This window comes from Citrus sinensis, chromosome 8 (assembly GCF_022201045.2).
Source record: "Citrus sinensis cultivar Valencia sweet orange chromosome 8, DVS_A1.0, whole genome shotgun sequence".
Lineage (NCBI taxonomy): Eukaryota > Viridiplantae > Streptophyta > Magnoliopsida > Sapindales > Rutaceae > Citrus > Citrus sinensis.
In genome coordinates, this window is record NC_068563.1 from 18565107 (window position 1) to 18582502 (window position 17396).

The window sequence follows — 17396 nt, forward strand, 5'->3', positions numbered from 1 at the left end:
GGATCGCTGTTTGACTGGTCAATATGACCATTAGGCTGATTTTCAAATTTGTCGGATCACCGTTTAGGTCCAGAGGCTAATCTTTAGTTCTGTTCAATATCGGCGAGCCGTTTATCAGATTTGTCGGATCGCCGTTTAGGTCCAGCGACTAATCTTCAATTCTGTTTGATATCGGCGAGCCGTTTATTAACATTGTCGGATCGTCGTTTTTCACAAAAACTGCTGCAGTGAACTATTTTGCAAGATAACTGTTTGTCTCCAAATCTTTATAAAAACACTTTATAAAACTTGTCAAAATAGATGAAAATTATTTTGAACTTTTAAAAGATTAATCAATCTTAATCAAGTTTGTTATCATCAAAATCAATAAAGAAATATTTATGTTAACAAAAATTATATAAAAATAATAATTTAAAATTGTAAGATTTTATATATTTCATAAAAAATTAAAATAATACTGTTTTTAAAGTGAAATTTTATGTCGAGCAATTTTAATATGGATTTGCATTTAATAAATTAAATTGGGGGTATTTTAGAGAATAAAATGTAAAAGGGCTATTATAAGAATTTTGAAGGATGATCCATTTCCATCGTCCATCCGGCCCAAATTTAATTTAAAAATTAAGAGAAATTGAAAAATAAAAAACCGAATTGGAACTGTATAATATCTATACACTCTCTCTTTCCCGCTTCCCTCAGTCTCTCGTGTTTCATCAAAATTAGGGTTTAGGGTTTTGATCCAGAGCTCCTCCAATCTCCTAATATTCAAAACTGTCTCTCACAGGAATTCCTCTCATTACCGTCAAGATTTTCCGGCGACAATGATGTACGGTGATCCTCAACAACATCACAATCAGCAGCAGCCAGGTGGTGGAGGGGACCACTTCAATAGGGGCCCACAGCCGCCACAACCGCCTGGACCACCAATGATGCGGCAGCCTTCGGCCTCTTCCAGTACTCTCAACCCACCCGAATTTCATCACCTGCCTTCCAACCCTCCTTACGACGGTAACTCTTTCAATTCTTTACAAATTTAGATGCATTTCATTTATAGTTAGTTACGTGCATATTTAATTTATTTTAAAAATTTTTTTGTGCTGCATTTTGTGCTTAAATTTTAGGAATTCTCGATTGATGCTAAATTTAGGTCCATTTAAGTGATTGAATTATGACCTTTCAATTGGGATTTAATGTGGTGATTTTGTTTAGGCTTTAAGTTGTGTGGATGGATTTTTGTTAGGGATAAGTTAGTGTGAAAACTAAATTGTTTGTTTTAGGTGACAATTCAAATGAGCAATCGTTGTTAGTGTTGGTGGAAACAGTGAATTCAAAATCTGGTAAGGTTGGTCCTTGAAAAAATTTAGAGAATTTTGGAGGTTACTGCTGGCATGATTTCAGTAGGCATTGTTATTCAGTTAACAAAGATTTAGATCATCGAATTCGGTTTGTAAGGTTTGCATAGTAGATTAGTTTTCAATTGCCACACGCATTAAATAAGATGAAGAGATTTGGAGATGCTTTACTTTATTTTTCTGAAAACGTGGAAAAAAAGATCGGATGTGACACAATAATTTTCCCTGCCACAATCACCTGGACCACCATCTCTGTTTTAATCTCAGAATATTGCTTCAGCTTAGTATATCTAGATAATGAGAAAAGAAAAATAATTTTTTTTTTCTTTGTTGTAATTCATGATACACAACTACAGCAGACACTGCCAGCTTTGTAGTTGTAGTATAGCCTGGAAACCACTATCAAGAGGCTGTCTCAGAGTAGAGCAGGTGGTTTTGGATTCCATACTGACAATTCTCTGATTAGACTTCAGTGTTCAGACTGTAGGCATTTTGGTTTTACGTGAATCACTTTGGCATCTGATGATGCACTTCTAAGTGGACAAAAATTTTGAATTATGGTCCGTTTCTTTTCATGAAGAGTAACTTGCACTTTGATGGAAGTTCTGGTATTCTGATGTTTATCTGAATGGTTAATTTATTTTGAATGATTCTTGATGCAGCTCATGGTGACAGTTTTGCTGCAAAAAGAATGAGAAAGCTCACTCAAAGGAGGGCAGTTGATTATACTAGCACTGTTGTTCGGTATATGCAGGTACCTTCTGTTTATCTATTATTTGTGTTATTCTTTTTGCTTATAGATGTTTCCTCAAATGTTCTTATGATTATTTTGTCTCTTGTTTTACTTATATCATCCTTATGATTGATAGGCTGTTTCTTTTTACTATTATGGCTTTAGATTTGGTCAGAAATGTCTCTAAAATTCTTGCCATCATTTGTAATATTCTGCTGACGCAGGATATCTGTTTTTCTATTTTGTTAAGAGAGTTCTTTTACTTAATGATCGTGTTGAACTTCTTCTTTGGAAAAGAAACATAAAGTTATTGATTAGAAGAATTTACATAATATATTAGTTTTTTTCCCCTGCATATTCAGATCTTTAATATCTTGTGGATTATTATGTAAAGAGAATTCTCTTGGGTACTTTTAATGATACAGGTGGACATGTCTGTATGAATTGTGTTCTTAATACTTTGCTTTTTAACTAATGTAGTTTGATTACATAGAAATGAAGAAGCACCGTTTTTGGCATAGGGACAGATGATATGCTGTATAATGATGAGCTTTCCTCATTGCTATTGATGGGGGATTAAATTTCTAGTTAAACATTCCTCCTAGAGTAGCTGTTAATACGAATAACAGAAACTCTGTTATAGCCATTTCTGTACATTCAATGTACTCCACGGATAGAGGAATACATAGAGTTGAACATAGTAAAATAAGAAATTGAATTTCCTATTTTTAACTTACAATATTATCTTTCTTTCATTCCCCCAAGAGATTGTGCTTAATAGTTCAAGTTACTGTTGGGCCACTGAACTTAGAATCGTGGATTGCACATTTCTGAGTATATTACTTTTGTATTCTCTAGGTTGGATGTGTTTTCACATTCCTTTCTATGACTTGTATAACTTATCTTGAGAATTTATTTGTGCAAGGGTTTTGATCCGTTGTAAAAGAAATTGGGTGTAATTTTTGTTAAAAGTTCTAGATCACAGGCTTGTTTGGCAAATTGGATTGCTAGTTGTTTGTGAAGATTTCCTAGTGTAGAGATAAACTTGTTTCTTTTGTTTGCACTATGTTTATTTCCCATTACAGATTCATTCAGTAAACTTAGTGGAGAGATGTATGTTTGCATATTTTGGTTGGTTAATGGAATTTTGGATTGAACTGGTTGCAACCTGATACCAATGTTTCTGCAGATTCGAATGTGGCAGCGGGATTCAAGGGACAGGACGGTATTGCAAGCTACCCCCGCAGCGGCAATTGATGTTAGTGAACACTTTTTCTCTGTATTTTTCCTTTTCCTGTATTGATCAGAATCATGTCAGTTGTGTAAGTCTCATCAGAGTTTGGATCCTGTGCTTTTTTGTTTGTGTGAATTCTGACCTTGCTGTGATCCTTGCAGATGTTACCTACAGTTGCCTATGCTGATAATCCATCAACAAGCTTTGCTGCAAAGTTTGTTCACACATCTCTTAACAAGAATCGTTGTTCAATTAATCGGGTTTTGGTGAGGAAGACTAAATCAAGTTTTTTGACATTCATAGTTTGCTGAGTAGCTTTCCTTTGTTTTCCACACATCAAATCAAACAACCTCAAATCCTCTTTCTGGTTTCACTTTGGTCCATTAATGAAATGAACCCTGGATGAAGCAGCTACCTGTTATCTCTACCTGTTACTAAATGTACTTGTTTTCTTTTTGGAATTTAAAAGTCAAGGTTTTTTTGGCAATGGTCCTTTCTTGGAAGTGGTATTCTATTTTACTTCAGTAATGTTTTCAATAATTTTTTTTCTGGAAAACAAGAATATGACATGTCAGCTTAATTTTGGCTGTAATTTTGACATTCAATGAGTACAAACCTCTGGAATAGGAGGCATTCTTATCTTTTAACACATTATAGATAACTGAGATATCTATACTTGAATGTTAGTGACATTGAATATTGGCTACTGTAGACTTGCTCTTGTGGTTGACTTAGCTTCAATGTGTTATGTAGTTCCCTTTGCTCACCTTGTAATTGAAGGAAAATGATAAAAAGGAACCGTACCTGCTTCATGCTGTATGTTTTAATTGCATAGCTACGTATGACTAGTCAGCTTTATGTGAGAAACATGGTAGCTGTAGAAATAGGTTTGGCTATGATAGGTTTCTAGTAGTCTCTGCTAATCATGGGCACCTAATGTGGTGGAACCACACTTGTCCTTTTCTGGTTTATATGTGATGTGCAGACATGACATGTTATGCATTTGCATCTGTTTATATGTTAAACTTATATGCCTTGACATTTTTAATTGGTCTTCAACATGGTATGCACTATTTTTCTTGTGTATATCCTATTCATGAACTGTGTGCTGACTTGCTTCCCCTTTTAGTGGACTCCCACCGGTAGGCGTCTTATCACTGGCTCTCAAAGTGGAGAATTTACTCTTTGGAATGGACAATCCTTCAATTTTGAAATGATTCTTCAGGTACATAATAGTTATTTGTGCTGCTTCGACATATCTAAAACAAGCCAAACTGATGGTTTTTGGTAAATTTAAATATTCTCGTATATGTTTAGGCCCATGATCATGCAATTAGATCTATGGTATGGAGCCACAATGATAACTGGATGGTCTCTGGTGATGATGGCGGTGCAATAAAGTAAATATGCCAATCAAAGCTATATAGTTGTTACTATTATTCAATGGAAATGTGAATTTTTGTTGAGATAAAGATATGTACATTGGGGAAACTTTTAGGTATTGGCAGAACAACATGAATAATGTGAAGGCCAATAAATCTGCTCATAAAGAATCAGTCCGTGATTTAAGGTAAGCTTTTATCTGTTTATTCTTTCATATTTTTCTAGAGCATTTTGCAAGAATCACTCTTATGCCAACCTTTTGAATATAGCTTCTGTCGGACTGACTTGAAGTTCTGTTCCTGTTCTGATGATACAACTGTTAAAGTTTGGGACTTTGCTCGATGCCAAGAAGAGCGTTCCTTAACTGGTAATGTGCCTTGACTAGTCAATGAAAGTAATATTGAGTTTGTTGCCTAGTTTTGATGCATTCATTATGTTGGTGGAGATGCAGTTAGGTCTGATATTGTCCCCTTAATGGAGCATTTTAGTGCCAAGCCTTTGATAAATCCTTTATTTATATGGCTTATTCTGCTTCATATTTGAAAATTATTATAGTATATTTGTGTTACATGATATATGCCAGTACCTTTGCTTTCTCTGCCCGATGTCAAAACAGTTTCGTGATATCTCTTTTTTCTTATCCAACACAATTGAGAAGGTGTTGTAGTTTGTATGGTTGAAACTGTCTTTTTGAGCATAAGCTTCTCTCTTTGCACTGCATGTAGATACAAAGTTTTCAAGTTCAGAGATTTGACAGTTCAAGCAATTGGGTAGATTTTTATTTATTATTATTATTAAACATAGTAATAATTGTAATTAAGCAATCTTTCTGACAACAGCTCAACTTTCATATTTGCACTATCAAAATATTCTGACAACATATCTTTCATCATGTTTGAAGTTAATTGCTTACTGAATTCCATGCGAATGTTTAAAGTTTATTGCTTACTGAATTCCATGTTACCTAAATATTAAATATGTAATAGGTAAAAAGAATTGGTATAGAGACAAATTTGCCCAGTAGCCTTAATATTTTGGCTGAGAATCAACTCAGGAGAATTAACTATCTCTATGATTTTAGTTACAAATATAGCATGACCCCTGAAAGTTGCATTGATAAGTGCATTTACACTTGCACGTGCAAGCACGCAAGGGGAATAGAAATTTCTGTGATGAATTTGCCAAATTGCACATTTACTTTATGCTAATTGCAGAGAGTTTTTTATTTGTTAGTTTTTTTCCCTCTTTATCTATATGGCATTTAGCCGCATACATGCATGACTTCTCTGCATCTTCTGGTTCATTGGTATACTTATCTCTTGTATTATATTTTTATTTTGCCTTCTATTTTATTCTTTCTTCATGAAATATTCATGTTGCATCATGATAGGATCAATAACCATTATATGTAAAACAGCTTCTTCCTTTAGTGCAACCATCATTGTTTCTGATTACTAAGTTTATTGTGTGATTTATGTGTCAAGCGTGCATGAGCTAACCTAAGAGTTTTCTGTATGTGGTTTGAACTCAGGCAGGCCATGGTTGGGATGTGAAGAGTGTTGATTGGCACCCTACCAAATCTCTTCTAGTTTCAGGTTCGTTCTATGTCTCTTACTAACTACTTTGCGGATGTATTGATGTGAGAAGGTATATCCACGATTATTGCTGCTAATTGCCATTTTTTCTTAGGTGGAAAAGATAGCCTTGTGAAACTTTGGGATGCCAAAAGTGGGAGAGAACTATGCTCTTTGTGAGTACAGTATCTTTGTGTTAAAAGTTGTAATTTTGTTTTAAGTATTAACAATTTTATTAAAGTTATTCATTTCTTTGCAGTCATGGTCACAAAAATATGGTTCTTTGTGTGAAGTGGAACCAAAATGGTAACTGGGTACTGACTGCCTCCAAGGATCAGATTATCAAGGTGGTGGTTCCTACTTTCTTAAACTCTTTTGATTAAATTATGAAACTTGAATGTTGATGTTTAATACTTTTTTAAATTGCTTTCTTCTTTTTTTCCCCTTCTTTCTTTCACAATTTTGACATTTTCTTCAAAATATTATGTGTTTCCAGCTTTATGACATAAGAGCTATGAAGGAGCTTGAATCATTCCGTGGCCACCGAAAGGATGTGACTGGTTAGTAACAATTATTTTCCTAGTGAAATCATGCTTGAGTCTGATAAAATTGAAAAGTATTGCTTAACCCACAGAAAGTAAAATTGCAAAGGATATTGTGGGTAAATATGCCAAGTATTTTTGATGATTTGCATATTGAGAACTAACATCAAATAATTTTGAGAGGGTATCAAGAGGCTAGGCCAGTGGTTTGCTCGCACAAGTTATAGGTTGATTACTTGGGGCGACCTATGTGACAAAATTTCATAATTTTCCTACTTACAAAGATTGTGGGGTTCAAGTGACATCCTAGTTTCGAACTCAAGTTTGCGACAGGTCCAGAAAATTTCTGTTTAGGAAAAAAGTAAAAGAAGAAATGGAGAGAAATTGCATTAGCATGATTAATATGCTAGGTTACGTAGAGTAACTTGGTTTGGAGATTAAACTTCCTTGCTGACTGTAGTGAGTATACAATCAGTGTTGCATTCCAGTCCTTACTTTACAACATGTATTGTCATCAGCACTATCAGTCTGAATTAATTTTTATGGACTTTAAAAGGAGCTTGTACTTCTGATATACTTACTTAGTCACAGTTGCAAATAAAGGACTTGAATCCTCTTTATCAAAACTTGATCCCTCTTGCACTTTACTTGAAATCCTAAAACCTCTCAGCATGATACTTGGTAAACTAATTTGAAAAATCTACTAATCTTGAAACATCTATAAGACAAAATTTGAAATTTGACATTTTGAGCTGTTTAAATTACAATTTATTTTCTCATCCCTTAAACATTTGGGATTTGCATACTATCCAAAAGATGCACCGTCTCCGGCAAACAATTCCTGAAACTGGAAAATTATTTTGAGCTTTTTAAATTACAATTTATTTTATCACCCCTTAAATGTTTGGGTTTTGCACACTATCTGAAAGATTGCATTTATCAGTCTGCTATATTCCTGAAAAATAAGTGCAAATATGAAGGCAACTGTGCTAAAAGATATGTTGTCAGAAAGATTGCTTCATCAAAATAAAGATAGTACCAAAACTACCATTTTCCATCTTTTCTTCATTTTGTGTTTCAACTTATGCTTAAATTTCTCTTATTTTAATGTGACTTGTAGCTGAACATGACGAAGCTTAGGGTGTACGTCTTGTTTCTATAAGATTCATTATGATAATTTGCTTACTCTTCTTATTCAACTTGTATGTGGATAATACTTATGGCTAATGTCTTGTTTTAAACATTGTAGCATTGGCTTGGCATCCATTTCATGAAGAATACTTTGTCAGTGGAAGTCTCGACGGTTCCATTTTCCATTGGCTTGTCGGGTAATTTCATTTTTGATTAAAAAAATATTTTTACTGGTTTCATAAATTTTCACCTCATGTACACATCAGAATTGTATTATCGTTGTTAATAGTTTTCATTACCTGTTTTTATGTGATCATGGTATATATTTACTGAATGAATAGGGGGAGAAGAATTATTATTTTCCCTTTTCTTTTGGCCACTCAATAAGTTGAAGAGTATTTAGATGAAGAATTCTGGCTTCAGAGGCTTTGGGGTCTTAACTTTTGAGGATATCATGTTGAATACTAATCTCGCATTTGCTTAATATTATTACAAAGAATTATTATCTTAAGCTATTCTCAAATACTTACAAAAATATTGTGAGAATGCACTGCATAACTTTTTTGTCAACTTTTATTTTGTAATTCCTTAAAATGTAAACTCTAACATCTTATTACACAGAACATATGTGAAAAAATGTAATCACCTTTTACCCTTCTGTCTTTTTCTTAATTCATCTCTCATATTTTTGCAATTATGGCTGTTCAAGGATGGAAGAAATAGATTGAATTTTGTAAACACAAAGATAGCTCCCACATGGGTTACTCAGTGATTAAGAAAAGAGAGAAAACTTCTGCAGTGACTTGAGGAACGCAAATTAAGAGAACTTATTATTTTATTGTATTAAGTTTAGATGCAGTGTATGAGCTGACTACTAGTTGCTTTTCATGTAACTTTTAGTAATTTTATAATACTTAGATAAATGAATCTTTGTGATTTAGTGATCTACCAACATCTGACAATTATCTTTGTGATTTACCAACATCTGATAATTGTGGAACCAGATTTTAGAAATTTTGAGATGCCTGAGCTGGTGTTCTATTATATATTTTGTTTCCTTGTGTCAGTATTTTGAACTGGTTTCTTTTTTGTTCCCTTATTGGCTTTGTTTATTGGTGGGCGGAGAAGGATAAAGGCTTGGTTGCCTGAAGGGTTTTCGTCATTGGATCCTTTTTTTTAAAAAAAAAAAAATTTCACACTACCGTACATTAGAGAGAGGAAATAATTGCTTCTGGTTGAGTGGAGAAATTTGCTGCTAGGACTGATAGAAATACTACTAAACTATTGGTTATTTGAGTATGTGCTAACCATAGATTAGGGCCCAATCTATTGTGGACTTCACTAAGTTTGCAAGCTTTTTGTCTTCAAATCTTCTTTATTTGTTGGGAGGGGGGGGGGGGGGGGGGTGGGGCTGGCTATGTTTTGTTGCTCTGACATTGGAAATTTTATTTAGCTTTTGATGAGATTGATTTCACTAGTAAAAGATATGATGTCTTGACATGTTATTGCAATTTCTATTACTCTCTGAGATTTGGAATGAATTTTCAGAGGGATTTGTAGCTATATGACTACTAAAAAATTATTCTGGTTCTCAGGCATGAAACTCCGCAAGTTGAAATTCATAATGTACATGATAACACTGTATGGGACTTGGCGTGGCATCCCATCGGATATCTTCTTTGTAGGTAAAGACAATTTCATGTTTATTTTTATCTTTTGATACCTCTCAAGGAAAAAGGATTTCTCTTTTGCTTAATGTCTTGAGACATCAACTGAAATTATGTTTAGTCCACTTACTGTAATCTGTGGTCTGTCCCTTTTTTTTTATGTTGTCCAATTCTTCAGCATTTTTCTGTATTATATCTCATCTTTTGCTACAGTTTAGTTGCTGATTTTTTTTGGCACCAGTTTATCGTAATGTTTAATGCTTGTTTGTAGCCATTAGTAGAATATTTGAGTTAATTGAAAATGCTTGTAGAGGTCTCATAACATTTAGTTGGTGCTGTCAACTTTTTGCTAGATTATGACAATGATGCTTCTGGTTTCTCAGCTCTGTGACCAGCCATTGCTCTCTGTGTATCTTTCACTGACACGATCCTGCTCCATAGTAATACTAAATTAAACATAAGAGATGGTTGTGTTTTTAAATTTGTCCACAGCTTTCTCCCGGTTAACATTCTTGTGATGGTTTTATCTGTCACTGTGTATTTATCAAGCTTGGCCACCTCTTTTGTGACTGAAACCGTTTCTTTTGCAGTGGTAGCAATGATCACACCACAAAGTTTTGGTGTAGGAATAGGCCAGGGGACACTGCTCGTGATAAATTTAACATGGGTCAGAACCAAGGTTGTTATCCTCTCACCTTGTCCTCCTCTTCTGGTTGTTTTCTTTTGTATGCTGGAGCTGTATGGCCCAAGTTCTGTAGATTTGACTTGTATGAATTAAATGATGGAAAAGGAAAATCCAAAAAATGATTTTAATTCTGTGGCATATTTGATTCTGATTTTATAAGTGCTTGATGTTATTTTACTAGTCAACACCAGCAATCCTATCAGTTTAAAATTTTCTCTCTTTTCCCTTTCCCCATGATCATTCTAAATATTTAAATTCAGGTTATGGTGAACAAAATGCTGTCTTTGCTGGCCGCATGCCTGGAAATTTCCCTCTGCCAGAAGGACCAACAACTCCAGGACCATTTGCTCCAGGACTGACTCGAAATGAAGGAACTATCCCCGGGGTCGGAGTTGCTATGCCGTTATCTATTCCATCATTTGATTCAGCAGCTCAGGGGGAGCAAAAGCAGCCTCTTTCCATGCCTTTAGGAGCACCTCCTCTTCCACCTGGTCCACATCCCTCTCTTCTTACAGCCAATCAGCAGCAGGGATATCAACAAAATCCTCCACCGATGCCACCGCAACAGCATCAGGGACACCCACAGCAAATGCCCCATTTGGCAATGCCACCTCAAAATATGCCACAGCTGCAGCCTCCATCCCACTTGCCCATGCTTCAACATCCGCATATATCTCGTCCACCACCTCAAATGCCCCAACTTGGCATGCCTTCTCCCATGCCAGGTTCTTTGCCCACACCTTCATCGCATCCAATGTCAATGCCTGTTCCTGTGGTATGATACTGTGCACAGCTCTACTTTTCATTTGTTGATTTTCCTCTCGTATGCAATTTATCTATCGGTTTTGCTTTGTCACATTGATGTGAAGGTTTCTTCTTTTCATGAACAGTAAAGACGTCTTTGGGTGGTTTATTATGAGTTGGCATTTTCTTCATATCACCTGTGTAAATTTGAATGAAATGTGTTGGGTATGAACCTTAGATGGATTATCTTCACCTCCCAATATTTGAAGTATGTTTGATATTGCTCTTTGCACCAGGCTATAGAGTTTGTGCCATTGTTATCTTAACAGATGAGAAAATGAAAATTAATTGTAAATAGCCAGTTGTGAAAAAATTAAAGGATACTACTTTCAAAATTTCAACTGACCTTTAGAGCATCATTGAGATTTAAATTTAATTGTAAAGTTTCTGAGAAAATTCTGTTAATAATGAAATATAACATGTTATCAGTGTTGAATCTCTTCTGACTTTGCTTTTCCAGAGTCTAGTGACTTTAAAAAAGTTGTCTGTGGGAAGCCTACTTCTCAGAAGTTATTTGGCAGAATTTAGTATGCTAGTTTTTTGAAAATAGCTTTTGAGAACTAAAAAATAATAATTCTGACCAGGTTATATGTTGCTAAAAGTGTAACCCTTAGTTCTTACTAGTTATTGTAAGATTTCAAGTGTAAAGGAGTTTGTGATGAACCTTGGTGCATCACCGATGTTGCTAATAGCTGACCGACATCTTATTTGTTTGGTTTCTATTCTTAATGTAGTAGTTGCAGAAAAGAGATTTTTTGTGTGTTATGCGATAACACTTGTGCCTGTATGTTAATTGCATTAGACAGTTTTTCTTTCTAAATTTTACACTGATTTCTCAACAATAAACTCCAAAAAATCTGTTACATTCAAACATCGAAGCAGATTTTCTCAGAAAGTTTTTCTCGTGGTTACTTTGAATTGTTTAAAAGGACATGTCCTGCTTGAAAGCTTTCTACGAAACCAGTCTGTAGATTTTCTTTCTTCTTTGTTCCAAATGTGTTTCAATGTTGCTAATCAAAAATTGGTTTCTGAGTTTAGGGGATGCAAGGATCTATGAATCAGATGGCTCCACCAATGCAACAAGGCCATTATATGGGCATGAACCCCATGCACTCTGGGGGTGGTGCACCTCCTCAAGTTGGAGGCTTTCCAAATGGCATGCAGGGCCCTCCAAATTCAAGCGGGCCCCAAATGTATCCACAGGGTGGTGCATTCAACCGTCCACAAGGACAAATGCCAATGATGCCAGGATATAATCCCTTCCAGGTAAGCCCTAAATTTGATGCTGCAATGATCAAACCTGATATTGGAGATTGATATAAATCCCCAGACTCTAGGTTATTGAAATCAATGTGGTGCCTGACAAGCACTAACCATTTAGCTGACCCATCTCTCTCTCTCTCTCTCTATATATATATATCAAGTGAGGCAGCCCTCATTTTAATAAAGTAATGTTAATTGGAACTCCATAATTCCATTCCATCTTCATGGTGGAGTTGGATTTTACATTTTGACTTTATTCCCATAATTGTTCTTGGAAGTAAATTTTGTATGCCGGCTCTAAAGAAGCTGACGTATTATAAGCTTGCTTATTTGCAGTCGGGTAATCAATCTGGTATGGCCCCGCCACCTCCACCAGGTCCACCACCACACGGCCAAAGTCAGCAGTAGGCAGTTGTACTATAATCACTCGCATCACAGATTTGCAGCCATCTAGGATTTAAGCGAGCATTCTGTTTCTAACCCTCTGACTCTCCTTTGTATTCAATTTTCATTTTTCTAGTTGATATATTTATTTTTCCTCCTTTTTGCCCATTTCTGTAATCATGCGGTGTGCGATCTTGGTCATAATTTAATTGGATGCATGGGTTGTGCCATTTATATTATACAATTTAATTACAATTAGATATGTCAGTCCCTAGTGCTTTGGAATTTCATTTGTATCATTAGGACTGAATTCCTTTGGTTCTTGAAATTGCACTCAGTTATTGCAAAGGTGAAAATTTGCAAAGGTCAAAGGTGAAAAATTGATAGGGTTGCATTCAATTAACGAATAAACAGTATTAACTTTCAAATTCGATTTAAGGGTTCGTCTACATTCTACAATTCAACTCGGGATATTTATAATATTTATAAGTTTTTTGTTACTAGTAACAAAGTTGTTGCTACAATTAACAAATGTTGCATAAACAAGTTTGTAAATAATTTTAAAAAATATATATCTTACCAATTACCAAAGGTCAAAAATTTTGGAAATATATCTTACCAATTACCAAAGGTCAAAAATTTTGGAAAAAAAAAAAACAGATTTTTTTTTTTTTTTGTATGTATATTACAAGTTAATGTAAAGAAAGTTGCGTTTAGAATATAAACCTTTAAATAAGTGAATATTTGAAAATCTACTTTCTAATTATGTTTGAAGAGTGATGATAAATTCTTGTACAAACTTATGATGTAGTATTAATTCATTAGTTAAATGAAAATATAAAATAGTATAAATAAATCATGTGGGCTAAAAGATATTTAATTCAACTAATATTATCATATCACATCAGTTTGTACAAAATAAATTTATATAGGAGTTTGTACAAAATAAATTTATATAGGAGTTTGTGACTATATCAGTACTCATGTTTGAATAATTAAATTGTTTTCATTAAGTATATTGATTAGTGTTGTTAACACCTATTATATTGATAACCATCAAATAAGTGATTATCAAGCACAATTTGGAAGTAAAACATATTCAAATGAGTAATTATCTGACAATCCACTTACACAATAATTTCAAATATGCACTAACTGAATTGTTCATCTCTTTCAAAAGTTTAGAATTAAGAAAAAAGAAATAAAGTAAAAAAAACATATAGAAGTAAAATCAAGTATCTTATGCCGATTCCAAGTTGAAGAAGAAAGAATCCAAATATTCAGAAATTTGAACATAGAAGAAAACTGAAATTGAAAAAAGAAAAAGAAAAAAACAATTAATCGATATGAAAATTTTCTTCATCTTCAAGTAAAGAATGAGCAATATGATCGGCCACAGCATAGCATGTTGAGAACCACTCTATTACAGCTTTCCATGTTACACTTGCCACACATAGTATCAGGCTCCATCTCATTGCCATTTCACAAATTCTCCAACTTTTAAATGATCTTCTTTTCAGGATTAAAAAAATTGAAGTATATTTTTCTAGTTTTGAAAAAGTAAAAGATGAGAGGTCAAAAAAGAAAAGAACAGAAAAGAAAATCAATGGAAACTGAAAATTAGTTAAACCTCTTGGTTGTATGGATAAATTATTTAATCGACGCCTTTCATAAATAGGCATTACGTGAAGTGTGAATATTGAAGAGATCAAAATATAGATAAATAATGCTGTAATTGGAAACAGATCACAATGTTTAATTCTGTCTAATTCTAATCCAACCAAAATCTTGATTTTGTGCTATATTGTAAAGCACTTCTTTTTCTCCAAAAAAATTAATATCTGCTTGTGTTTCTAGCAATCTCTAATGCTTCACCAAATAAAAGAAAATAAAAAGAAAAAAGAAAAAAATACCTACGGTAAATTAAGATGTTTGTTTTTACTTTTAAGGAAATTAAGAATAAAATCGACTGATAAATTATATCTTCTAATATACGTCCAATATAACGGATAACTATAATGGGGTACACTATTAAACATGTCTTATAGGGGAAAAAAAGAATGAATGAAATCTTACCATTCAAATCATTCAAATTATTGTATTTAAGAAAAAAAAATCAAATAATTGCCCATTATAAAAGGGAACACAAGGAAATGCATACAGATTCATAAGATCCAGCCCAAAATACCTAGCCCAGCCCAAAATTCAACATAGATGGATTTTTTGATAAGCTTGGATAAACAATGGCTCCAAATTCGAGCGACGTGGTCAATTTCAGATTATCTAATCACTCCTTACTTTTAAAATCTTTATCCCATTTTTATTAAGAAGATTGAAAACAAAAAGTCATCACTCCACCCCATTTTTTCCTTAAGGTGGCAAAACCAATAAATGAATTGAATTCAAGTCGAATCTTAAAGGAATTGAATCAAAATTCTAATGATTCAAATTTGATTAGTTTATTAAACAAATCGAAATCTTAAGATTCAGATTTGATTCATTTATTAAATGAATATTTAGTTTGATTCGTTTAATTCATTTAGTCGAATTAATAAATAAATCGAATCAAATTTAGATTCGTTTGTTCCATAATAAATGAATCCATAATGAATCAAATTGAATATAAATTTGTTTACAAAATATAATTAATAAAAAAAATTAAGTAAAATTAAATATAAAAAGCAAAATAGAAATAATTCAAACCATATTCTAAAATTAAAACATACAATCATCTAAACATCAAATTAAAAATTCTTACTAAGGAAAAAAATAAACAAAAGATCTCAAAACATCATCCACTGAAACTCTCCACCATTTTTGCTTTTGTTTGATCATGTTTTCTTTATAAACCCCATTACTCCATTACCGATATTAAAAAAAAAAGGGTTTATAACTCAAAAGAAGCCTACTTTCTTGCTCAAATCTTGGTCATTTTCATAAATTTTTTTATGGCCATTGCCATTATAACAAACCCATTTGCCTAGCAAAAACTTGACAAAGTTGGGAAGCTACTTGGGCAAAATTAAAAATAAGTTCGTAGCTCAAAAAAAAAAAAAAAAAACAAAAGGATAAGAGCTTAGCATTAGGTGAGATGGTGCTAGCTTCTCTTGACAACAAACAAGAAGAAATTGCTAAGAAGGGTGGAGACCAAGGGAAGATATGGCCGAGAGAAGAGAAAGAAAGAGTGGAAATGACCAAGTAAAAAACCCTAATTTTTGTTTTCACTTATATATTTTGACTAATTATCATTAATAATTACTAAATTAACATTTAAAATTTAGAATTTTTTAATACAAATTTAAGGATAAATAAGTAATTTAATTGAATACGAATAGATCGTATTCAATTCATTTATCAGCCATTTATTAAATGAATTTTAAACGGATAAATGAATAAATAAACTTAGACCCCAACTCAATTCATTTATTCAGCGAATCAAATAAAATTCACCGATTTATTAAATGAATCAATTTGTTCAAACTCAAACCTATTTAATTCGCATCGAATCGAATCGAATAAATGAACCTTGACCTAGATTGACACCTTTAGTTTTTTTCTTATTTTTTGAATAAAAATGAGAGTAACTTGAGGTTTTAAAAATAAAGGAGGGAGATGTGAAGATAGTTAATTGTGGTAATACGAAATCTACCCTTATGAAAATACACATAAATGATCGGAAGAAAAGAACATGGTAGCACCCAAAAAAAAAAAAAAAAAGATATTACTGCAACAAAACAACTATGGCGTATATCACTTGGAATGTCCTGCATAGTAGCTGCGAGAGCGTGTGATTTGATTTGAGAGGAGAAAAGGCATAAGAACGTGAGAAAAATAATCTTTTTAACTACACACAACACAATTATAAGACTTAAATTGCTCTGTAGACTGTGAAAGTTAGAACTGGATGGAGTGCTCAACTGGGTCCGGGTGGGAGTGATACGCGCGCCGCCTTAGCTGAGATTCTGGGTTCGGCTGCTGCAGGAAAATTCCCGTAGGATCATTGGGATCAATGTATCTGCAAAATGAACGAGAGAATGCGAACTGGTGACAGCAAGCCCTCAATTATTCAAAAACCTTACCGTTACTTTCATAAGTTGTAACTGCTGGAATAACGTTTTAAGAAAAAAAAAATAGTTATTTTATCCAAGATATTCTTAAATTCGAACAAATCTAACATACAACAAGTAAAAAAAAATGATAATTAAATAGATGTTAACAAACAGAAGAGATTGTTGAGACGATACAGGCCTACTGGCTACTGGATAAGTTTTCTAAAATACAAACTGATTTGATAACTAACTCGTATTTTAGGAACTAAAATACATCTACTTTACAAACTAGATACTATTCAATCAAATAAAAATTTAATAAATAATGTGTCGCAAATCATTAATGTGGTTCTTAAGATTTAAAATTACTGAATTTTTTTATACCATTGTTAATGTGATTATTACACGGCATTCATGAATATATAATACATTGGTTGTCACATGACACATAATTTATTAATAACAACTTTATATCGCAAAATTTTGTAGCTGTATCATCACCCATAAAGAAAATTGCGATACGATACCAGGGGCATATGGAAGGCAAAAAAACTCCCAACGGGTTTACAAGCAACAAATACCAAGCGTATGTTTG

At 33.4% G+C, this 17396-nt stretch overlaps 1 protein-coding gene across 2 annotated transcripts; it reads left to right on the forward strand.

Annotated features, from left to right (window-relative positions):
* Positions 1 to 644: 644 nt before the first annotated feature.
* Positions 645 to 13037, forward strand: LOC102626956 (flowering time control protein FY). 2 transcript variants are annotated; one of them, XM_006470788.4, is made up of 18 exons: positions 645 to 1008; positions 2015 to 2106; positions 3275 to 3343; positions 3481 to 3585; positions 4449 to 4544; positions 4637 to 4719; positions 4818 to 4889; positions 4972 to 5069; positions 6238 to 6297; positions 6392 to 6452; positions 6536 to 6623; positions 6773 to 6836; positions 8068 to 8146; positions 9545 to 9634; positions 10207 to 10295; positions 10562 to 11076; positions 12144 to 12371; positions 12705 to 13037. In XM_006470788.4, exons 1-18 carry the CDS (start codon positions 822 to 824, stop codon positions 12774 to 12776), a joined length of 2148 nt encoding a protein of 715 aa, XP_006470851.2. In that variant the 5' UTR covers positions 645 to 821; the 3' UTR covers positions 12777 to 13037. The 2 variants fall into 2 exon arrangements, with proteins under 2 accessions (XP_006470851.2, XP_006470852.2); XM_006470789.4 differs by lacking the exon at positions 645 to 1008 and adding an exon at positions 1669 to 1912.
* The last annotated feature ends 4359 nt before the right edge of the window (positions 13038 to 17396 follow it).

Coding starts and splice junctions, on each gene's coding strand:
- LOC102626956 (XM_006470788.4), top strand. CDS start 822: ATGATGTACGGTGATCCTCAACAACATCACAATCAGCAGCAGCCAGGT. Junction 6,837..8,067: donor CCACCGAAAGGATGTGACTG/GTTAGTAACAAT, acceptor TAAACATTGTAG/CATTGGCTTGGCATCCATTT. Junction 11,077..12,143: donor TGTCAATGCCTGTTCCTGTG/GTATGATACTGT, acceptor TTCTGAGTTTAG/GGGATGCAAGGATCTATGAA.